The following is a 23763-nucleotide window of genomic DNA, read 5'->3' on the forward strand; positions in this document are numbered from 1 at the left end:
CATTTAGTAGCGACATTTAGCCTTCACAATTTCCCATCAGATTGTGCCATCTGTTACATTATTCTGCTTAATAGGGCTGTATATGGTCCTCTGATCTTTTCCAAGCCCAGACTGGTAATGCCCTGTTTGTAATTTTTATGGGTACCAATTCATGGGTTTTCACTCTCATCAAAGGTCTTATCTTCCTTCTGAGCATGAAGCCATTCTCAAGTTCCTCCATTTAGACAGGCAGGGAGTTTCTTCTTAAGTAGCAGTGTTGAGCATATGTACTGGACAGTTCAGTTGTTATAGGTTTAGTAAAGGCCGTCCTGTTGTTACCTCACTCATCCTGGTTTTAGAACACGATGGCATCAGAGGTTACCCTCCCTCCCTCTGTACAGCCCACTGGTTGGGCATACCCAGTTACAGTTTCACATTCAAGGTGCTGATCCTGTCTTACTTTTTTTAACCTATTTTTGTAATCAACCCGTTTGAAGGCGTTATTACGCATCTCTGGAGCAGGTAAGACTTGAGCCCAGGCCTCCCAGTCCACAGGTAGAGGATACCACTGTGTCCCAAGACCCCCTCCTGATCGTGTCCTAATCCAATGTCATACATGCTCACACAGGCCTATATGTCACACGGCTGTGCCACCTTTTACAACTGGTATTTGTAGGACGTTCAATCTTGTGTATTTACTCACAGTCACTGCAAGGACTTGTAGATCTTTTTAACTAACCTGTTCTGATGTGACGAAATACACATCTGGGACAGTTGAAACTTGAACCTGGACCTTCTGGCCCAGAAGTAGGGACGCTACTACTGTGCCACATGGCCTGGTTTAATTGTTAAATAAGTATTGAAATGTGTGACAACATTTCTCTGGAGCAGGTGGAACCTGAACCCAGACCTCCTGAAATCACTTGTTTCTTGGTTCTGAACTGCTTGGAAGAAATTTGCTCATGGATGCCTACAACCTCAAACTTGCCATGCATCGCATTTATAAAATACACCAAGCGGTGTATTTCACTGAAGGCCAGATAGTACAACATCAGCATGGATTCATTGGTCCATCCTTTGATATATAACCTGGAGAATAGAAAAAACGTTGGGTATCCAGTCATTATCAGGTTCCTAGTTTTATTTTAATTATACTCTTAGTCCTTGTATGGTTGCAACTGGGACCACTGCTTCCAGTGTCCCTTATATCATCTTTCCTTCCTTCTAGCATACATTCTAGTTTTCATATATTTACCTATAGCAAATATAGTTACGGATTTTTCCAAGACACATTCAGTTCTTACTGATTGGCTGGTATGTTGGCCATGTTGACTTTCTGGTGCTCTGCACTCATTTTTTGAGTGTTCTATTACGCTGTATTTAGTACATCAGTCTTCCTTTCATTTTAACACATCTGGTGCGTCAGACCGAATTGCTGTTAGCACATCAACACCCTTTAATTTTTACTTTGTTCAATACATCATACACTTCTAACTCTCTGCTGTGGGGTTCTCTGCTTAGATTCTTAGTTACTCGCATGTGCCTGATCATCCAGTTAGCCTGTTTTTGCAATTCCCTGTTGAATTGGGCTAAAGATCTTAGTGAAATTCAACCTTAACTACTGTAACTTCCTTTTATAGTCCTGCTGTCCCCTAAAGTGACTAATTCTCTTTTTGTATTGTGTGTAACTTCTCCCTTTGGTAATGTATATCCTCACTTGCCCTAAGCACTATTCCAAATATGTACTTGCTGTCCATGTATATGTTGATTCACTTTCCTCCTTTTTTAATCCAGGTCACAAATTCCAACACATAAATATCATGCATACAAAAGAGGTTCTCTGTCCCACACACAGACTAAAATGAATAGCACATGCTCAGAAAGGAAGGAAGACAATACAATTTTATTCAAGACATCTCAGAAACAGTAAATAATAAACAAATTGCAAACAGCTTTCATAAAATACACCAGCAGAGACTTACACGCACAAGTTTATTACGCTTTGTGTCTTTTCCAACTCTGATGCTGCCTGGCCTGCTGTTTTTCTCCAGCTCCACATTGTGTCATTAATGATTTCAACTAGCTATTTTCGGAAAATTATTTCTATCCCAAGGCTTGGATTCATCATTAATTTGTTTCTGCTTTTTAATATGTTGTGACTTGGCCCAAACTAAGCGATGATTATCATTGATTCATTCTACTCATCTTTAGTTATCAACTCCTTGGGTCCTCAGTTATTAGATTAGATTAGATTCCCTACAGTGTGGAAACAGGCCCTTAGGCCCAACAAGTCCACACCGCCCAGTGGAGCATCCCACCCAGACCCATCCCCCTATAACCCACACACCCCTGAACACTATGGGCAGTTTAGCATGGCCGATCCACCTAGCCTGCACATCTTTGGACTGTGGGAGGAAACCGGAGCACCCGGAGGAAACCCACGCAGACATGGGGAAAATGTGCGGAGTTTGCACAGACAGTCGACCAAGGCTGGAATCGAACCTGGGGACCTGGTGCTGTGAAGTTGAGGTGCTAATGACTGAGCCACCGTGCTACCCCAAATAGGTATTGTTGTAGGTATTGTTTTCTGAGGTGTCTGTATGTTTCCACTTCTCACTACTTCCATGATCTGAGCATTACTTGCAACTAGCCTGTGACCTTGGTGGTTGTTGCCACTGTCGCACAAAAGTCACCAACCCAGTTCTCTTGTCAATCCTCCACCCCTCCATTAACTGCGCGCACACTGTTGATTCTGGTGTTCCTGTCATGCAGCATTTCCAATCTACCCCATCTTGACTGCACTTCATTAGATCTTTCAAATTATTCTCTGACTCCCAGACAAGCTTCTCTCAAGCTTCAGCAGCTTGAGTTTTATGCCAGGTTTCCCATGAACCCCCACTGTCACTTCCTCTTGTAAAATTAATCTCCGTAATAGTGAACATTAAACCACAGGACAGATAGAAAACCCATTTGGTTCAAAATTACCTTTTAGAGAAGAAATCAGAATTCTTTACCCAGTAATGAACACAGAGCAGTGTTACTGACTTAACTGCCTTCTGAAATGGCCTTTTCACTTGTTAAAAAGGCAGCTCAATACTACCTTCTCAAGGAACTTGACGAATGAAGGTAAATGCTGACCATGTTAACAATGTCCATTCTGCAATTGTCAGAAAGGCTATGCTGGTGGGATTGTTTGACAGAGTCTGCTTCATTATCCTTGCATTAATTTAATGAGGAAAGAAAGGCAGGCCATTCTGACAACACACCAAGGTCTCGATCACCCTCCTTTTCCTGTTCTCCACCTGAACTATGTCTGAATGCCAGGGCAGTAAAAGTGAATGTGAGCTTGTGAATGTCATGCACTTTCTCTCTTCATTGACCAATGGTAATATTTCACACCTTGCACTTTGAAATCCCATCAAAACCTTGACCATTCCATGATGTTGCATTAATCTCTTTCCATTACAAAGATCGTAACTCCAAATTTTGAAATCTGTCATTATGCCCATGTCATCTCACCAGCAAACTCTTCACCTTTTAAGTGTTATGAATGCAGAGGAAATCAAAATCTACTTAGCGTTTATGTTTTTTTCTAATTGTACTTTGATGTTTAAAGATCTATGTACACTAATAGCACAACTTCATGAGTTCTGTCTATATTTAAATCAATGGATTGAATATTGCAGGAGGTGACAATTTGCTTCAAGATGCACTTCTTTATTTAGATATCTTCCCACAACCGCTTCCTTCCTGCAATGTTCTCCTTCTGCTGGGCCCTCCCTCTGACTGTTTTCCTTTTTGGGATCTTTTCATTATGAAATGCAGGCATGGCCTTTGCTGTCTCAGTTTCTCTGAATACCGTACTTTCTCCTGTCTTCCTGTGAACTTGCAGTGCTTTGTTCTTTCAGGTCCAATTCTAAAATTGTCCTGAAATGGAAATCATGATGATCACTCCATGCCTGTGTGGCCAATGGGCAAGGCTGTCTCCTGGTATCATGCATTTCTAAAGTCAGCTCTAAAAATCAAAAATGAATCAGTTGAGAAAATGAACAATTGACCAGAAGAATGCCTGTAATAACAAGGTGTAGAGTTGGATGAACACAACAGGTCGATCAGCATCAGAGCAGCAGGAAAGTTGATGTTTCGGGCCCAGATCTAGGCCCGAAACATCAGCTTTCCTGCTCCTCTGATGCTGCTTGGCCTGCTGTGTTCATCCAGCTCTACACCTTGTTATCTCAGATTCTCCAGCATCTGAAGTTCCTACTATCTCAGAAAAATACCTGTGTTGTGTTTGAAAAATATCTCTTAGGAATTAATTGCGTCGTCATATTTTTTAGATCACGTGGCATATGCAAGTGGGAGTTCAGTAATCATGCTTATTGGAAGATTTGGAAAGAAACATTCAAATTTCTCCTCAGACATATTGTCGTATGCAAGTTTCGATTGATTTCTGGAAGATAACTAATTAGAGCTTGTCTTCCTTGCTGGAGCTGTATAAATAAATCTTCTACTTCTCAATGGAACCCACGAGCTTTATTTAAATTATAATTATCTTCCTGGTGTCTTTATCTCACCAAAGCAATTATTGTTACCTGAGAATCAATTCAATGTATCATTTATTTTTTTAAAAAATGCATTTTGAAAAAATCAAGACAATAACTACATTGTGCCAAGAAAGGCATGATTCCAGTATAGTGTTGAATGCTTGACAATTGACAAAATAGTAAGAATTTTCCAGATTTTGTCGGTATGATTCTTTCAGTGGATACTCTTTGATTGTGGTATATAGAGAATTTCAAGCTCAGGTGCAGTTAAATTAACAAAACCCAGTGGACAAATGATGATACTGGAGCCAATCTTTAAATAGTTTTACATTTATTCACAGTATGAAACATTGTAAGTATTTAACTCCTAACTCAATTACAATACAGTCTCAGTACATTTCAATATGTGCTTATGTAAAACCCCAATTAAGTTCTTCCACCTGCATATACTTAAAATCAGTTGATGTACAATTGAACGTATACAGATCTGAAGAAGATTTTAGCCATATATCGAGTGATGTGTTTTTTCTGGAAAGATATTGCCTAACCTGCTAACTGTTTCATTGTTGATTACTTTCTTCAACTATAGTAATAGCCAAGGGAAGAGCATTAACTTTAAATAAAGCTTTTCACATAGCTAGATATCTGAATAAAAATGAAGGTGTCCGAAAGTAAAAAAAAAGTTACTGCCTTCTGCAGTGTAATTGACCATTTTATTGTTTAATATTTATGTTTATGTTCAGTTCAATTTTTTTGGATATTAGCTTGTGAGAAAGAACAGTGACATACCGAAGTTTTTGTTTGTAAACCTTTGAGCAATTTAATCAACTCAATTCCTGTAGTTATACCAAGTTCAGGAGTCTATTCAGTCAATTGCTTTTGAAAATTTTGTTTGCAAGTTAGCATTATTTTCTGATGTTGCTAATATTGATGCAGCAATGTTGTTGCTTGCCAATATGCAACCTGCATTAAGCCACTTTGCCCAAGAACAAAAGGCACAGCATTTCAAAGTTGCCAATTTTGCGCTAGTGTGTGAGCTGTTTCGATATGATAAGGCGTTATAAACAGGGAAATGTTTTATCACTGATGAATGTCCCATGTCGTTGCTTATGATAAATCAGAAACTTGGCTAATAAGAGCAGGAATATTTTTCATTTAACACTAGTCTCTGTGTAACCAGTCTGGGTGTTTTTTTTTAATCTGATGAATTGTTTATACTCCAACATTGCAATACATTTTATGTATTTTAAAAGATACTGTAATACAAAATATATTTATATTCAGAAGTCATTTTATGATTTAGATGTGTAGCCGCCTTATTTTCTGGTCATCATTCGCCTTCAATTTGAAACTGACAATTGCATTCTGATCTACAGGCCTCCCTGGCTAAACAAATTGAAGCCTGAACGATATTAGCATGTTTCCTGTGATCTGTTAGGTTTTGTGACCTGAAAAGAGCACAGTTTTCCCTGAGCAGAAAAATGTTAAGAGAATTCCCAGAATGTTTAACACTGCAATCTAGCATAATGTGAGCAACACTTGTGTGCAGTTATATTTTGTGTGTGTGTAATTCATTGTCCATGTAAGGGCCCCTTTACTGAAGAGTTCCCAAATTTCAGGGAGAATTCCAGACTTTACATGCTGCGAAGTATTTAACATAAGTTTAGGTTCACTCATTCATCCTACAACTGAATAGCTCCACAAGTTGTAGGAGGCAAAGCATGTACTTTGTGAAAATTACACATGAAATATACAAGCTCTTGCAATCAATGGGTTGAAATGTGTTATTTTGTAGAATCATAAGATAGAGAATTAGACCATTTAGCCCATTGAGTCTGTTCAACCATTTGATCATGGCTCATATGTTTCTCAACCCCAATCCTCTGCCTTCTTCCCTTAACCCTTGATGGCTTTATTAATCAATCACCTATCTATTTCTGGTTTGAATAGACTCGATGACTTGGCCTCCACAGCCTTCAGTGGCAATGAGTTCCACAGATTCACCACCTAGCTGAAGAAATTCCTCATTACCTCAGTTCTAAAGTATTGTCCCTTTACTCTGAGGCTATGCCCTCTCGCCCAAGTCTCTCTTACTAGTAGAAACGTTGTCTCCGTATTTTACCAAATCCAGGCCTTTCAGAATTCTGTAAGTTTCATTGGGATTCCCCCTTTATACATCTGACGTCCATCAAGTACAGACCCACAGCTCTCAACAGCTCCTCACATGACGAAGCCCTTCATCTCTGGGATCATTCTTGTAAACCTCCTCTGGACCCTCTCCAACACCAGTACATCACTCCTGAGATAAAGACCCCAAAGCTGCTCGAAATAGTCAAAATGCGGTCTGATGAGAGCCTTATACAGCCTCAGCAGTCCATCACTGCTCTTATGTTTGAGCCCTGTTGAAGTGCATGATACCGTTGCATTTGCTTTCGTAACTGCCAGTTGAACCTCCATGTTAATCTTAAGAGAATCCTAAACTAGTTCTCCTAAGCCCCTTTTTGCTTCACATTTCTGAAGCCTTCCGCCATTTAGAAAATAGCCGAAACGCACTCATTCGTACCAAAGTGCATAACCTCACACTTTCACATGTTGTATTCCATCTATTAATTCTTTCTCTGCTCTCCTAGCCTGTCCAAGTCTTCTGCAGCTCCCCATTTCCTCAACATTACCTATCCCTCCACCTATCTTTGTGCCATCTACAAACTTAGCAACGATGCCGTCAGTTCCTTCATCCAGATTGTTAATATATGGACATGAACAGTCCTGGTCCCTAATGGAAATCCACTTGTCACTGGCTATTAGTCTGAAAAAACCCTTAAACCCTACTCTGTGTCTTCTGCCAGTCACCCAATCCTCTATCCATGCTGTACCCTGCCTCCGACACCATGGGCTCTTATCTTATTTAGCAGCCTCGTGAGCTGCACTTTGTCAAAGGCCTTCTGGAAATCCAACTTGATCATGCCCATTGGCTTCCCTTTATCCAGCTTGCTTGTTGCCTCCGTCAAAGAATTCTAACAGATTTGTCAGGCCCCCTCCCTTTAAAGAAGCCATGTTCAGCTCTAGTTTATCATGCTGTTCGAAGTACTGTGCAATCTCATCCTTCAGAATGGACTCAAATCCTACCACAACTGAGGTCAGACTAACCGACATTTCGTCTCCACCCCTCCCTCCCTCCTTCCCTTTTTAAAGAGCAGTGTCATATTAACTATTTTCCAGGCCTTCATGACTCTCTGTAACTCCAACGATTCCTTAAAGATCGTTGCCAATCCCTCCGAATCTCCTTCGGACTCTGGGGTGTAGTCCATCTGGTCTGGGTGATTTATCCATCTTCAGAGCTTACAACCATTCCAGCACATTCTACTTAGTGATGGCCATGAAATCACCTCTGCCCCCGACTTCCTTGAAGTTTTGACATGTTGCTGCTGTTTTCCACTGTGAAAACTGAAGCAAAGTACCTTTTAAGTTCCTCTGCCCTTTCTTTGTTCCCTATTGCTACTGTGCTAACCTTATTTTCCAGTGGTCAAATGTCTACTCTTGCCTCTTTCTTAGGTTTTATATAAAAATTCTTGCAATTTTCTTCTTTGTTATGCACTATCTTGGTCTCATTCTTCATCTCCCTTTTTATTCCTTTTTTTTAGTTTTTCTCGGCTGATTTTTTTGAAGGCTTTCCAATTCTTCCCACTAGTCTTCACCCCATTGTATGCTTTTTCTTTTGCTATGATGCTGCAGTTGATGTCCAAAGATGCACGGGTTAGGTGGATTGGCCATCCCAAATATCCTGTTGTGTCCAGGGTTGTCTGGAGGTGGGTTAGCTATGGTAAATACAGAGTTCGGGAGGGATGCTGCTCAGAGGGATAGTGTGGAATTGGTGGGCTGAATGGTCTGCTTCCAGACTGTGGGGCTTTTATGATCCTATGATATAACTGTCTCTTAAACACAGCATCGAGGTAACTCTCTCCCCAACACACTACCCACCCCCCTCCCTCATGTGTCACAGTGTTCTGAGCTTAAACTCCAACTCATCAACTCTGTCTTGGAGTTCTTCAAGCAACTAACACTGGCTGCTGCTGTGGTTACTCCCGACCACAATGGGGTCCACCAGCCCCTATATCATTAAGCTACAACAATCTCACCTGGCCCTGCAACTCTATTTTATCCACTTAATACTTCATTTATCTTTATAGAACTTCATCTAAGTCATTCATGTAAGTTGTGAAAAGTTGTGGCCCAGCGTGGAACACCTTTAAGATTCCCCTTATCATATCCTACCAATCTCACAAAGACTAGCTGTATGTACTTATATGTGTTTTTTGACCAGTCAATCTTCTATTATACTCATGTTTACCACATTGCATCATGTATTTTACTTTCTGCAATGTCCTTTGATGTTGTACCTTATCCATAGCCTTTTGGAAATCCAAGTACAGCAGATCTATAGAATCTCCTTTATCCACAGTGCATGTCACTCCTTAAAAGAACTCCAATAATTTGGTGAAACAGGATTTCGTTTTACTGACTCTTCCTGATTACTGGTGTGTTTTGAAGTGCACGGCTATAACCTTCCCTACAACAGACATTGAGCTAACTAGCCAATTTTTTTTTTGTTTCCGCCTTAAATGGAGGAATTATATTTGTTAATTTTTAGTCTAATGGAATCTTTCATGGATCAAGGGAATTTGACAAAATTAAACCAACTCATCCACTATCACATACTCAACTCCCATTAAGACTCTTAAGATGAAGTCCATCTGGACCCAGAGACCTGTCATCCTGTAACTTCATCAGTTTGTTTAGCACCATTTCCGGTGTGATTGTAATTTCGCAACGTGGCTATTTCCCTTCCACCTTCTGATGTACAGTGATGACTGGGACGATTTTTGTTATGTTTACTATAGTGAAAATTAAAAAAAAACAGTTTGGTCATTTCATTTGCCATTCCCTTATTTTCCCCCACTAACTCCTCATTCTCACTCTCTAATGGTCAAACACTCACTTTACTTACTCATTTCCCTTTTATGTACCTATAGAAACTCTTACTATCCATTTTTACCTTTGTAGCTAGCTTCCTGTCAATTTCTGCTTTCTAATTCACATTTTAATCATGCTCTGCTATTCTTCATATTCTGACCAATCACCTGACCTGGCAATCATCTGTGCATAATTTTATACCTTATCCCTGTAAATTGGATGTTTTTCCAAACTTCTTTAGTGGATTTAAGATGGTACGTCTTACCTTCATAGATTTTCTTTGCAGTAGTATATTTCATCTTCAGAATAATCTAAAATATCCATCTGAATGTCTGCTATTGTGTCTCTGTTGATCAATTCCCTATCCTAGTATGCCAGTTCATTTCAGCTAGTTTAGTTTTCATGCCTATCTAGTTGCCCTTAACGAGGTGTAAAGCACTGCTCTTCTCCCTTTAACCCTGGATTTAAAATTCATTCATATTGTGGCTGCTGCTACATAGGGTGCCTTTACTGTAAGGTCATGAATTAATCCTGTCACGTTACACAATACTAGTTGCTGTTTTCTAACGTCTGGTTTTGGTTGTTGGTGAATTCTTGTTTTATTTTCTCTCTGCCCCTTCCTGCCATTCTCTGACCCTAATTTCCCAAATTACTTATTTTTCTTACCCTGTCCCTACTACTTCTCATTCCACAATTCTCCATATTTGAATCTACCATCACATACCTGCTCCCTCACACCACCACCACCCTAAACAACTTGCATTTGTTCTTTGGCCCTGAACAGGTTTATATTGCAATAATACATTGTCATTTTGTGGGAATTGGGCATTGCTAACTGGCCAGCATTTATTGCTCATCCCTAGTTGCTGCTGAGAAGGTGCTGGTGAGTTGCCTTCATGAACTGTTGCAGTCCACATGCTGTGGGTTAACTCACAATGCCATTAAGGATGGAATTCCAGGATTTGGATGCAGCGACAGCAGTATTTTCCGAGTCAGGATTGTGAGTGGCTTGGAGGGGAACTTGAAGGTGGTGGTCTTGTCGTATGCCTTTTGCCTTTCCTTCCAGATGGAAGTGGCCGTGGGTTTGGAAGGTGCTGTCTGAGGATCTTTGGTGAACTTCTGCAGTGCATCTTGTAGATAGTACGTACTGCTGCTACTGACTGATGATGGTGGAGGGAATGAATGCTTGTGGATGTAGTGCCAATCAGTTTCTTGAGTGTTGTCGGGCTGCACTCATCCAGGCACATGTATAGTATTCCATCACACTCCTGACTTGTGCCTAGTCGATGGTGGATAGGGTTTGAGGAGTCAGGAGGTGAGTTATTCGCCACAGTATTCCTAACCTCTGACCTGTTCTTGTGACCACTGTGTTTATGCGATGAGTCCATTGACTTTCTAGCCAATGATAACCACCAGGATGTTGCTATGGAGAATTCAGTTATTGTAACACCATTGAATATCAAGGGGCAGTGGTCAGATTGTCTCTTGTTGGTGATGGTCATAGCTTAGCATTTGTGTGGCAACAATGTTACTTAGCCTAGTCTGGATATTGTCCAGATCTTGTTGCATTTCACTATGGACTGCTTCGTTATCTGAAGAGTCATAGAGTCATTCAGCACAGAAACAGATCCTTTGGTCTAACCAGTCAATGACAAACATAATCCCAAACTAAACAAGTCCCACCTCCCTGCTCTTGGCCCATAACAGGCGATCTCACCTCCCAGTCACCACCCATTTCAACTCCGTGCCCCACTCCTCCTCTGACATATCAGATGTCAGCCTCTTCCAATGTCGCAGCCACACGGAATTCTAATTTGAAGAACAACACCTGCCTGGACACCCTACAGCCCAGAGCACTCAACACTAAGTTCTCCAATTTCAAATAACCTTCCCACCCATCCCACGGCTTCTCTTCCGGTCCCCCCTCCTCCCTTACATTCCACCTTCTGCTCCTCCCTTCTAGCCAGCAACCAGGTCTTTCCTACTACCAATGTCCACCTGTCACCACCATTCCACCTCTTCCCCTCCGCCCATTCTTTAGCTATAGCTCTCCCTACGACTATATCCAGTCCTGAAGAAGGGTAATTTCCAAAATGTTGACTTCTTCTTTCCTCCAGATGCTGCCTGGCTTGCTGTGTTCGTCCAGCCTCCTGTTTATCCAACATTATTTTCCAAACCTTTCCCATTCATGTACTTATCCAAACATCTTTTAAGTGTTGTAATGGCACCCAAATCCACCACTTCCTCAGGAAGTTCATTCCATTCCTGCAAATGGTGCTGAACATGTAGCAATCATCAGCAAACATTCCCACTTCTGATCTTTATGGTGGAGAAAAGGTCATTGATAAAGCAGCTGTAGACAGTTGTGTTCAGGACTCTACCCTGAGGAACTCCTGGAGCTGAGATGACTAGCCTGGGTTAAGCATGACCATATTCCTATATGTCATGTGTGACTCCTATCATTGGAGAGTCTTTCCCCAAGGCCCATTGATTCCAGTTTTGCTGGGGCTCCTTGATGCCACACTTGGTCGAATGCAGCCTCAATGTCAAGAACTATCACACTCACCTCTGGAATTTAGCTCTTACTACCCCTGTGTTTGAACCAAGGTTGTAATGAGGGCAGGAGCTGAGTGGCCCTGGCAGAACCCAAACACAGGATCGCCGAGCTGCTGCTGCTTGATTGCACTATTTATGACACCTTCAGCCACTTTACTAATTAAATTTGAAGCAGCCTTTACAATCATGAAGCCAATGGGTTTTAAAAAAAACATATGAACATAAGAAACTGACCAGGAGCAGGGATGTCTGCCCCTCCCTGTGTCATTTAATACAACCATGATTGATCTAATCTTGGTATCAATTCCATTTGCCTGCCGTCTCTTCATAATCTTTAAACCCACTAATATTTGATAGTCTTATGTCTATCTCCTTCTTCGACTTAGTGTCCCAGCATCCACTGCACGCTGGGGTCAGTGAATTCATAACCCTTTGAAAGAAACAATTCTTGCTCATCTCTGTTTTAAATGTACTACCACTTTCCCTAAAGCTGTGACTGACAAAGGGCCTAGACCTGAAACGTCAGCTGTCCTGCTCCTCTGATGCTGCTTGGCCTGCAGTATTCATCCAGCTCTTCACCTTGTTACATCAGATTCTCCAGCATCGGCAGTTCCTACTCCCTCTCATTCTCGATTGCCCCACAAAGGAAAGCATCCACTCCACGTACACATTGTCAACTCCCTTTTATATCTTTATACACTTCGATTAGACCTTCTCTCATTCTTGTAAACATGGGAGAGTTCTAAACTGCCCCATATCTCTCCATAAAACAAATCCTGTCATCTCTGGAATCAATCCAGTGAACCTCCTCTGAACTTTTTTCAATGCAACTATGCCCCTCCCCTAGTCTTACTCATGCCTTGTACAGTTGCAGCAATACTTTCTTACTTTTATACTCGGCTCTTCTGGAAATAATTCCATTTGTGTGCCTTATTACCTGCAGTACCTGCATATTGGTTTTCTGTGATTCATGCATCAGCATACCCAGATCCTTCTGCGCTGAAGCACTGAAGTTTCTATTTATTTAAGTAAAAAAATTGCCCTTCAATTCTTCTGACTAAGATTGATAACCTTACACTTATGCACAATAAACCCCATCTGGCAAATTTTGATCCATATACTTAACTTATCCATGTCCACTTGTAATTTGTTTTATTTATTTGTTGGAACTTACTTTCCCACCTATATAATGTCAAATGCAAATTCAGCTATAGTACCTTTTATCCTGGCATTCAAGTCATTTATATAGACTATAAACAGTCGGACCTAGAGGACCAAGCCTTGTGGCACGCCACTAGTTAAATCTTGCCAACTGGAAAAGCAAAACATTTGTCGTAACTCTGTTTTCTGTTGGTTATCCAGTCCTCTATCTAAACTAATATGTTACCATAACTCCTTGTGATCTCAGCTTGTGTATTAAATCATGTAGTCTTCCCTTGTATACTAAGCAAATTAAAATCAGTTTATAGAATCATAAGGCTAGTAATTTGTATTTTGCTCATTTTCTAGATTTGGAAGGCAGCTTTAGATTCCTACATTGAACAATTTAGTATATGATTACTTTAAGATTACAGTACAGAGAGCAATTTTGACAGTGACAATAAACATACTGTTAACAAGGATTATGCTGGAAATGCAGTACAAAGACACTGTACTCTTACTAATAAGATAACAAAGTGTGGAGTTGGATGAACACAGAAGGCCAACCAGCATCTTGGGAGCACAAAAGCTGACGTTTTGCGCGTAGACCCTTCATCAGAGAGAGGGGCTACTCTTACTTATAGATTGTTTGAGATTAAGTTGAGGTTATATGAATTTTATGCTTATCAAGTTGAGGACTTTCAGTTCTGTGATTACATCAAATACTCTTGAATTCAATAAAGGTATTTAGATATGGAAAAAAAACACATCTCCACATTACAGTACTTTGACATCATGAAGGTGAAATTTGTTTTCATCAGAAGTACAAAATAGCCAATGACAAAGATTACGTATCGTCCATTTTATGCCAAGCTCAATTTTCTGTTCTAATGACTCCTCTGCAATAGAAAATCAAGAAAGGCATTATTCACTTTCATACATTTTACATTACCATCCAATACTAATTTGCAACTAAGGTTGGCAGACAAGCATAGAATTATAAGTACTTTTGATGTAGTTATGTGGATCGAGCATTCAAAATTGAGATTGCCAAAACTGTTGATTATTAGCACCTGGAGCTGTAATTCCTGGCATATTTAACAGGGCTTCTGTAATAGAGAAAAAAGCGAATAATGTACCGACATGACCTATCTGTTTTCATATCAACTTAAAACCTACTTTTCTCCTCCATTTCTGGTGTTGCCAAAATTACTAGCTTAATGAATTGAAATTCAAAATAAGCTATTTTATTGAAATGATAAGTTCCTGCATCTGCAGCTGCAGTTGGATGCGATTATGAAATAATTACTTGCAGAGTCTCCGTAACAACAAGGTTACTTCCTTTATGTTAATACCTTTTAAAGGGTACACAGTTGAGGCTGGTGGATCTTTTGATGTGGCAACAGTGTCCTTACCTTTGGGCCAGAAGATCTGGTTTCAGGTCGCTCCAAACCAGGAGGTGTGCCATGGCATGGTTAATTAATAATAATTTGCAATTGAGGGTGCTTTTATATGCAAGTAATGGTAAAGTATTCCGATCAGACCAAAGGACTGCTTTTTCATTAGAGACTGAGACGACTGGTGGTGGTTTAACCTGAGGGTCACCACGCCTCAGGCAAAGGGAATGGTTGAGAAGGAGAGTCTTTCATGGTAAACTTAGCTAGTGAGGAATTGAACCCATGCTGTCAGCATCGTTATGCATTGCATACCAGCTATTCAGGCAACTGAGCCAACTGACCCCCCCCATTCAAAAAATAAACAGTTATTCAAATAGAAAATGTTGTTGCTACATTGGCTGTTATTGCATTTTAAAATTCATTTGTGGTTTACAGTGATTAAGTGTGGATAAAGCTTTTCAGCTGTCACTTTTCATATTTCAGTTGAATAGCTTTTTTTATGCTGTTACCAATTGAATAACTTCCGAAATAGAAGAAGGAGGGTTTAAAAAATCTGGCCATAGCTTTGATTACATTGCAAGTGTGGGCCAAACTATAAGTATAATTCAACACTAACATTCTCTGCAGCACCACTGTTGGTTTAAAGTGCTGTTGATTCCACTCATTCAACATTTGTTACTGTTATTATTGTCAAAAAGACGGCAATTCAACCATGACTTTAATCAGTTTTTTTTCATCCTGAGGGAATACTTTGTCGCTTAGCAACCTGTGGTATTCTCATTTTGAACAGCATGCTGTGACAGTTGTGCTGCAAGCTTTGCATAATCCTTTGCTATCGATCATTTAGAGAAAAATATTTCATATTGATTCATAGATATGCAGAAAAGGTGATTGCAATGAAGTCTTACCTTGGATAACCTAAATAAGATTTTTAACTGTACCTTCCATATATCTACTTGTGCAAATGGAATTCCACCAATAAAGTAATGAGTTCAAAGTATACTATAGGCTTATAATTGCTGTTTTACTGTGAATCAACTGCTTCATTGAGGTTGTATTATTACTGAAAACATTATTTGCTTTTTGAAGTTGCCATTTTGAAACAGACCTGAATCCAGTCAGCATGACATTTTAATTTATTTCCACATGCTAGTATCACTGTAAAGCCAGCAGGCATAGTATGTGGATAAAAGCAGATACTGAGATTGCTGGAAGATTGGAAATCTGTCATCCAGAGCCCTCTGTCAATTACTGAGAGCTAAGCCAGCACTCTGGTTCACTAGAGTAACTGTAGCTAATAGAATAAGATTTTTAATAACATAAACAGTCTTTGTTGCTCTATAATGCATCACCGTTGTTTCTGAAAATATTGTAACGTCAGACTGATTTGATATCAGTACGTGCTTGGAGCCAGATAGTCCAGGTTATGCAGCTGGCTTTACATTTCTCTTTACCGAGACAAAGCTAAACTCCACCCATGCATGCAAACAGATGTGCAATGCTTTATTCTTCATCATCAAAATTCTGGTGGACTTTTCATGTTAAAATACTGATAAATCTGCTGAATCAGTTGGTTTTGTGTGAAACAAAACACAGTTTAAAGAAAGTGTAGTACTCTCTATTATTTGTTTTGCTATATTAAGAGTTATATTGAAACCAACAACATCTGGAGTCTCCACATGTGTAATTAAGCAAAGAAATTCTGAATTTGCTGGTAGATTTTTTTATAGTAGTTCACAGAATGTATCTCCGGCGAGGTCAGCATTTGTTGTCCATCCTTAATTGCCTTTGAGAAGATGTAAGTCAGCCAACTTCGTGAAACTCTGCATTCACATGATGGAGGTCAACCCCCAGCACTGTCAGGAAGGAGATTTCACTGTCCTTGTCTGTGAGCACGTGTTGATCTACATAAATTCAAGTGGCTGGAAATAACAGTTAATCACCCATTTCTTTCTCACCAATGGGCACAGGACAGTTACTCACAATGTCAGAATGGCGATTGCCCCGGCCCATTTTCACCTTTCAGTTTAATTTCATCCTTTAGGACAAGACTTGTATTTTCCTAAATGTTGTTATTAAGCATTTATGATAGGTTATATATGATGCCAGATAGTTCTTTAATTTCACTTCCATGGGACAGTGACTTCAATATCCTTGAGGCCTTTATTATCACAGAATCCCTACGCTGTGGAAGCATGCCATCGAGTCCACACAGATCCTCTGAAAAGCATCCCATGCAGACTCACCCGATTACCCTATCACTGCAACCCTACATTTCCCTTGGCTAATCCACCTACCCTGCACAGTCATGAACTGTGGGCAATTTAGCACAGCCAATCCACCTCACCTGCACATTTTTGGACTGAGAGGAAACTAAACCATCCGGAAGATATCCATGCAGAGAATGTGCAGACTCCATACAGGCAGTTGCCCGAGGGTGGATTCGAACCCGGGTCCCTGGTGCTCCTGAGGCAGCAGTGCTAACCAGTATCAGTAGTACTGTACAGGTGATGTTCGGATTTTTATTGTTACTTCAGTACCTTGAAGCCTGCAGCTGCTTCAGTTACAAAGAAATACTAAGCTATACTGACCATAATCCAATGGCATTCATTGAAAACTTCAAAACTCTAAATAAGTTAGAGTGCAACCTTTGTGTGGCCTTTGTTGTACCATTCTTTGTCAGGATTGTTTATTGGGGAAGTAAGAGACTTCTTTAGGGTTTTAAAGTTTTCAATGAATACTAATGGATTATGGTCAGTATAGATTAGTATTTCTTTGAAACCTGCAGCTGCTTCGGTAACAAAGTACTGAAGTAACAATAAAATCCGAACATCACCAGTAGAGTACGAGTGATACTGGTTTAATTTTTTCAAGCAGTGCCACCCTACGCCCCGCTGTTTCTCTATTACTGACTCATCACCCTATAACAAAACTGTTCAGAAGACTGAGCAGTGCTCTCATTGAAACATCTAGAATCCTTAAGGGGCTTGAATACTGTAAATGCTGAGTTGATGTTTCCCCTCATGGAAGAGTCTTGGAACCAGAAGGTATATTCTCAGGGTCAAGAAGTCCAATTTAAAACTTCCAGAAGGAGGAATTTCTTCTGTCCAAAGTTTGGGAATGTTTGAAATTCCTTCCATAGACAGCCATGTAGACAGAATCCTCATGTATCTGTAAGGATGAGACCAGATTCTTGATCAGTAAAAAGGATGAAGGGTTAAAAAAGAGGAAGGGAAGTGGTCTGTTGCATCAGCCATGATCCAGGTGAAAGGTGCAACAGGTTCAAGTGGTTAACCGGCCTACTCCTACTCCTGTTTCATGTGGTTACAGTCTGCACCTACGCCAAGTCACTTGTGTGATAAAACTGAGAAATCTCTGTTTATGTATTTGGTGTTGTTTGGTGTATTGGAGTTTTTGGGGTGGAGGTTGAGGTGTGTTTTGAGTTGACAATGTGACCAAAAAAAATGGTAAAATCCACAATTCTAAGTGAGGTGAAATTACTTTGAGTTTTTATAGAACTACCCAGTGAGCTTAGGGAGCAAACTCTTTGTCCTACGACGTGTTATAGGTACGCTACCTTGCTTTTGCAAATTCACTTTTAGCTAAGTGTATTACTAAGCCAGCCTACTGATATTGCTTAAACAGATCTTCTAATTGTTTCACATGTGCTTCTTATGTGTTACAAAAAGTTACAATAATATCTGAATAAATTGCACAGTTATGTACTTCAGCTACAACTTAGTTCATAAATCTCTACTGTAGCTAGGACATTCTTTTACACATAAGGCATAACTTGGTATTGATATAACCTACCTTGTGTGACAAAAGTAGATATTTATTTAGCCTTTGGTGCCAGTGGCACTTATCAGTACCTCTTCAAAAGATTAACATTGGATAGGATTGGCAGTGCCCCATTCCATGCCTGTAACCAGGGACTTGGTATGAATTTTTTTTTGTGACTGCATTTACCTTTCTATTATCTATACTGAATCTAATTGATCCTTTCACCGATTCCAGTTGCTTTGATTTCGTTAAGTCAAGTGGTTTGCTTCCAACTGACCTGGTGTTTGTAGGTTTAACTGATAAGGTGGTTGTTTTATCAGTATTGACTTTCCTATGTCCATATCATTCCTGGCTAACATAGTACATCTAGGTGTACCTTTACAAATTACTTTAGATTTCCAGAGTTGTCTTACAAGAGCCATTGTCCTTCCTCTAGATTTGAGAGTACAGTGTCTAGCTATCCCAGCTTTTCTGTGTTGGCTAATCAAATTTTAGGAGATTTGTTATTGACTCTGTCACCTTACAACCTGACATACTTTCATCTCTTTATCCCCTTTGCTGTGATGATACTTTTCCAACATGTTAATGAGACATATCCAATTTTCTTCCTATAATCAGGAGTATTTCTCAGACGAGTCACTTTTCTAACCCTCCTAACTAATTTGTAGGGAGCACTAAATTTTGCTTAATCAAAAATAGAAATTGCTGGAAAAGCTCAGCAGGTCTGGCAAGGAAGGATCTGAGGAAGGGTCACTCAACTCAAAACATCAACTCTGATTTCTGTCCACAGATGCTGTCAGACCCCCGGAGCTTTGCCAACAATTTCTGTTTTTGTTTCTGATTTATAGCATCCACAGTTCTTCTAGCTCTGACTAAACTTTGCTTTCTTTTAAGGACTACAATAGCAATATGTCATCTCCTGTTGAAACCTTTCTATATGAGTATGTATCTGTTTATTCTTTCATTTTGGTTTGTGAAATTTTGTGATGCTCTTATTCTGTGTTACATTCTCCTGAGAGCCTTTCTAGAGACACGGACAATGAACCAATGTTGAGGATTCATCTTTATACTTTACGAATTTATCCCCAGTCAGTTCTCATAGACCTCCGATCTTATGGTCAAAATTCACCTAACATGGGCTGAACTCCATTGATATATTTTGGGAATCCCAAATAAATCTAATCCTTTGTTCCAATCCTGTGGGTATTTGTGGCAGTATACTTTAATCATGGTTTTGAAAGTCTGATGGTGACTCTTCAAAATTCCCTGTGTTCATTTTACCACTGCTACTTGTAATGATCCTGAAAGGAATATGATTCTGAAAATCAGGTTGTCATATCCATAAATATAAAGTCCCAGACAATGAACTAACACACGACTAAATGTTTGTTTAAAAACAGGTATAGGTGTCAAGGATGTTGGATAATTGCTTGTTGAAGGTTACTTACTTATTACACATTTTGCAGAACTACACGACATTGTTCCATTTCCTATATTCCTACATGTTCTGCCATATTGCTACTCTCAATATCTCTCTTAGATAACTGAGCTGTACCATTATTTGAGGAACCATCCATTTTTCATCAACGGGTCTAGAAGGATAACTCCACTTTCATATCAGACCTCTACTTTCAATATAATAGTACCCCAGACCACCTTCAGCCCCAGCTTCATTGTGAGCTGTCTTTGCTCTTTTAACTCTGGATCTGCTCCCTCAGCCTCCAATAATGAACACATCTTTGAATTATCCTAATTCTTAAATAGAGTTTTGTTGATCCTAACATCTGATTATGCTATTACTTTGACTTCTGGTGATGCTTTGTTTAGCTGGGAGCATTGTGAAATGTGAAGAGCATAATGTAGACTTTCAAAGGGACAGGTTGCCAGAATGGACAGACAAGTGGCAGATGAAATTTAATGCCAAGAATTGAGAAGTTATTCATTTTTGGTAGGAGGAATATGGGGGAACAATGTAAAGCAAAGGTTACTGTTCTAAAGGGAGTGCAGGAACAGAAGGTACATTAATCATTTGAAGTCAGCAGGACAGGTTGAGAGAGCTGTTAACGAATAATATAGCATTCTGCTTTACTTTTAGATGCATACAAGCAAGGAGGTTACATTAGATAACTTGGATTCAAATTATTTGGAGGCCTCATTTGGACTATTGCCAAGGGTCCTTGATGCCACAATTTTGGAAAGATAGGAAGGTGGAGGAATGACTTGTAAGAATGGTAAGGACCTTCAGCTACGTACAAAGATTGGACAAATTAGGACTATTGTCCTTGAATGAGAGAAGATTAAGAGATGATTTGATAGAGGTATTCAAAATAATAGGGGAACTGGATAGAATAAAAAAGGAAAAAGATGTTCCCATTAGTAGAAGGAATAAGAGCAATAGAACACAAATTCAAGACAATTCGCAATATATTTTAAACCAGCAACTGTGTGGAATTAGAAACGTGCTGTCGGAGAGTGTGGTGCAGGGCCTTCAGTTGAGGCATTCAAGAGATAATTAGATTTTCTGTAAAGAAAGAATTTGGCTATCGGGAAACAGGGGGACAGTGGCTGTAAGTAAATTGGTCCTCTGAGAGCTGGCTCAATAAGACAGACACAGCGGCCTCCTTGGATGCTGCAACAAATCCGTAATTCCATAATAACAGATTATCTGGTCAAATATCACTTTGCTGTTTGTGAAAGCTTGCTCTGTGCAAATTATCTGCCTTGTTTCTTAATTTACAATAATGATTACACTCCCACAATACTAGAAAGCAAAAAGGTGCAAGGTAAAATGTTAATGAATCCTATGTGTTCTTGCTCTCCTTTCCACAATTGAAATTTCTTATTTGTTTTTTTTGCGATAGAAAAGATCAGGCAGAAATATGGAGACCTGCCAGGAGATCTACATATCATTGAACTTGAAAAGGATAAGAATGGTCTGGGACTCAGTCTCGCTGGCAACAAGGACAGATCTCGTATGAGCATCTTTGTAGTTGGCATCAATCCTGATGGTGCTGCAGGGAAAGATGGGAGAATACAGATTGGAGATGAACTTTTGGAAGTAAGCATTAATAATATAAATCATATGTATCCATTTTTGAATATGTCATATGGATGTCATTTTCTTACTACATCAATCAAGTGCAGGAAATAAAAACTTTTTAACTTTATTAAGAGTAATCATATAGTGAGAAGCACAGAAGAATTGGATTCTTTCACTTCTTGTTACTGACTTATATACAAATGGCATGTTATGTTTCTTTGAAGAAAGCTTGACTGTCTATTCAGAAACACAAAGCTCACAGATGTCTTTATAACCAAAATTACACACCATCTGTTGGCTACCTGTGGTTCTTCCTCCAGACTTCCCTTGCCTATCAATATAACTCCGCTTCTCTGTCCCTGTCTGAACCTCCCACAACATCAAATTCTAACCAAAACCATAAATGGCCATCTCTGTGGCTACAATTGTGGTACATTACTCTCCCTTATCTTTTTCAACGTCTCTGGAACTTATGACAGTCAAGCAGATCACTGTTTCCTATCTAATGACCAAGCAATCCCAAGTTGGAAAACAACATTGAATATGCATATTCCAACTCCCCAATTTAAAATGGGCATTTTAATATTGAAATTCTTCTGTTGGTCTTGCCCTTTTTTTTATCATTTCAATTACTTCCAGATCTACAAACCTTTACCCTGATTGAAATAATATACATCTTTTACTTTGACTCAAGTATTTCCTCTCTCCTCGTCTTCCTTTAAGAGCCTGCTTCACTGCTAGACCCTCAAAATAAAGTTTAACATTGACCAGTTTCGTAATTTGTCATCTTCAGAGTGCTTTCACTGAACTGGGATGCTCCAGTGACCCTGCCACTGTTGTGCAAACCTCCCCCCAGCCCTCACTATTGGCACTGTTATGTCAGTTAAAAGGTCATTCATATCCTTATATATCATGCATGTTTGTATGTATCTTTGCATAAATACACATGGCTCCAACCTGACTTAGGCTGTATGATTAAAATGTTGGATTACTGTCCATTTATTGCGAGGGAAGTTACCTACCTTTGAAAGAATCCTTATTTTCAAAGCATGTGTTCAGTTGACTTTTAGAAGCAATCGAAAGGAAAGTGATATGTAGAAATAACACAACAGCAGTTTGAGAACTCTTTCATGCAGAAACATTTTAATGAAGAAGAAACTGAATGTGCTAGAGAAACTCAGCAGGTCTAGCAGCATCTGTGGAGAGAGTAACAGAGTTAATGTTTCATATCTGAAATGACATGTTTTCAGAACAGAAAGTGGCTGAAAAAATGAGCTTTTTAATGCCATAAACACTGGCTGAGTTTCTCCAGCACTTTCTGTTTTTTATATTTTGAGCCTTGGCAATAATTTGCCTTGATTATTTAATGAAATTGTTTTCTTTTTGGATTGTGAAGCATATACTTGCGTTTGATTCTGACTAATATTCAATTGAACTAAAAGATGGAAAGATGATGAGTTAACAATTTATTCTGGATAAGACTGTGCCTGAAATCACCTCTTTATTCATGTTACAACACCAACAGGAGAAAGAGGAAATGGATGTGTTAGTAAATTGAAATGGCACCTGAAAGAAAATGATGCTGATTCCTTTATAGGGCCAGGTCCTCTTGCACTTGTTATGTATTTTTGCTGAAAGCACGATAAGTTTCCTGCTCTGTAGTAGCTGAAGGAAACCAAAACTATTCACTGCATCAGCTTAGTTGTGTTTGTGCTGTAATCTTCTATCATTGGCTGCTAACTGAATACAAAATCAGACTGCTTGATAGTTATGTTCACCACGGGCTACTCTGAACAGCATAGCTTTTATGATAACAATGTATGGAGCTGGAGGAACACAGCAGGCCAGGCAACCTCAGAGGAACATGAGAAAATTTCTGAAGAAGGGTCCTGACCCGAAATGTCAGCTTTCCTGTTCCTCTGATGCTGTGTTCCTCCAGCTCCACGCTTGTTATTTCTGACTCCGGAATCTGCACTTCTTGCTATCTTATATCTTTTATGAAGATTTTTAAAATTACCAGTGAAAGAACATCCAAATTTCCAACTTTGCAGATCATTGCCCTTTAAAATCATGACCAATGCACTGTATTCTGTTCATACATCTAAATTTGTCTTTAGCTTAATTTGGCAGGTTCATCCAATATTTTAATGTTAATATGAAAAACTAATTTAAATGTCAGTATTTCCAGAAAGATTGTCAATCTATGTACTTTAAATATGTACGGGTCTTTGCCTCATGAGACAAATGAAAATTTTCAGTGTTCAGTGAGATTTATGATTTACTCAGCTGCTTTTATTACCGTGATGTATGTACCCCCTGTGTTACTGTTCTCATACAGTGGTGGTGCTGTAAT

At 39.4% G+C, this 23763-nt stretch overlaps 1 protein-coding gene across 4 annotated transcripts in view; it reads left to right on the plus strand.

The window, feature by feature from the left end:
• patj (PATJ crumbs cell polarity complex component) overlaps window positions 1–23763 on the plus strand; it is a 347670-nt gene that overhangs the window by 219080 nt on the left and 104827 nt on the right. For all 4 annotated transcript variants that reach the window (XM_059647917.1, XM_059647916.1, XM_059647919.1 and 1 more), the window contains exon 30: window positions 21232–21428. In XM_059647917.1, coding sequence (XP_059503900.1) covers window positions 21232–21428 — 197 coding nt within the window. The remainder of the gene's footprint in view (window positions 1–21231; window positions 21429–23763) is intronic.

Source organism: Stegostoma tigrinum, chromosome 8, assembly GCF_030684315.1.
Source record: "Stegostoma tigrinum isolate sSteTig4 chromosome 8, sSteTig4.hap1, whole genome shotgun sequence".
Taxonomy (NCBI): Eukaryota; Metazoa; Chordata; class Chondrichthyes; order Orectolobiformes; family Stegostomatidae; genus Stegostoma; species Stegostoma tigrinum.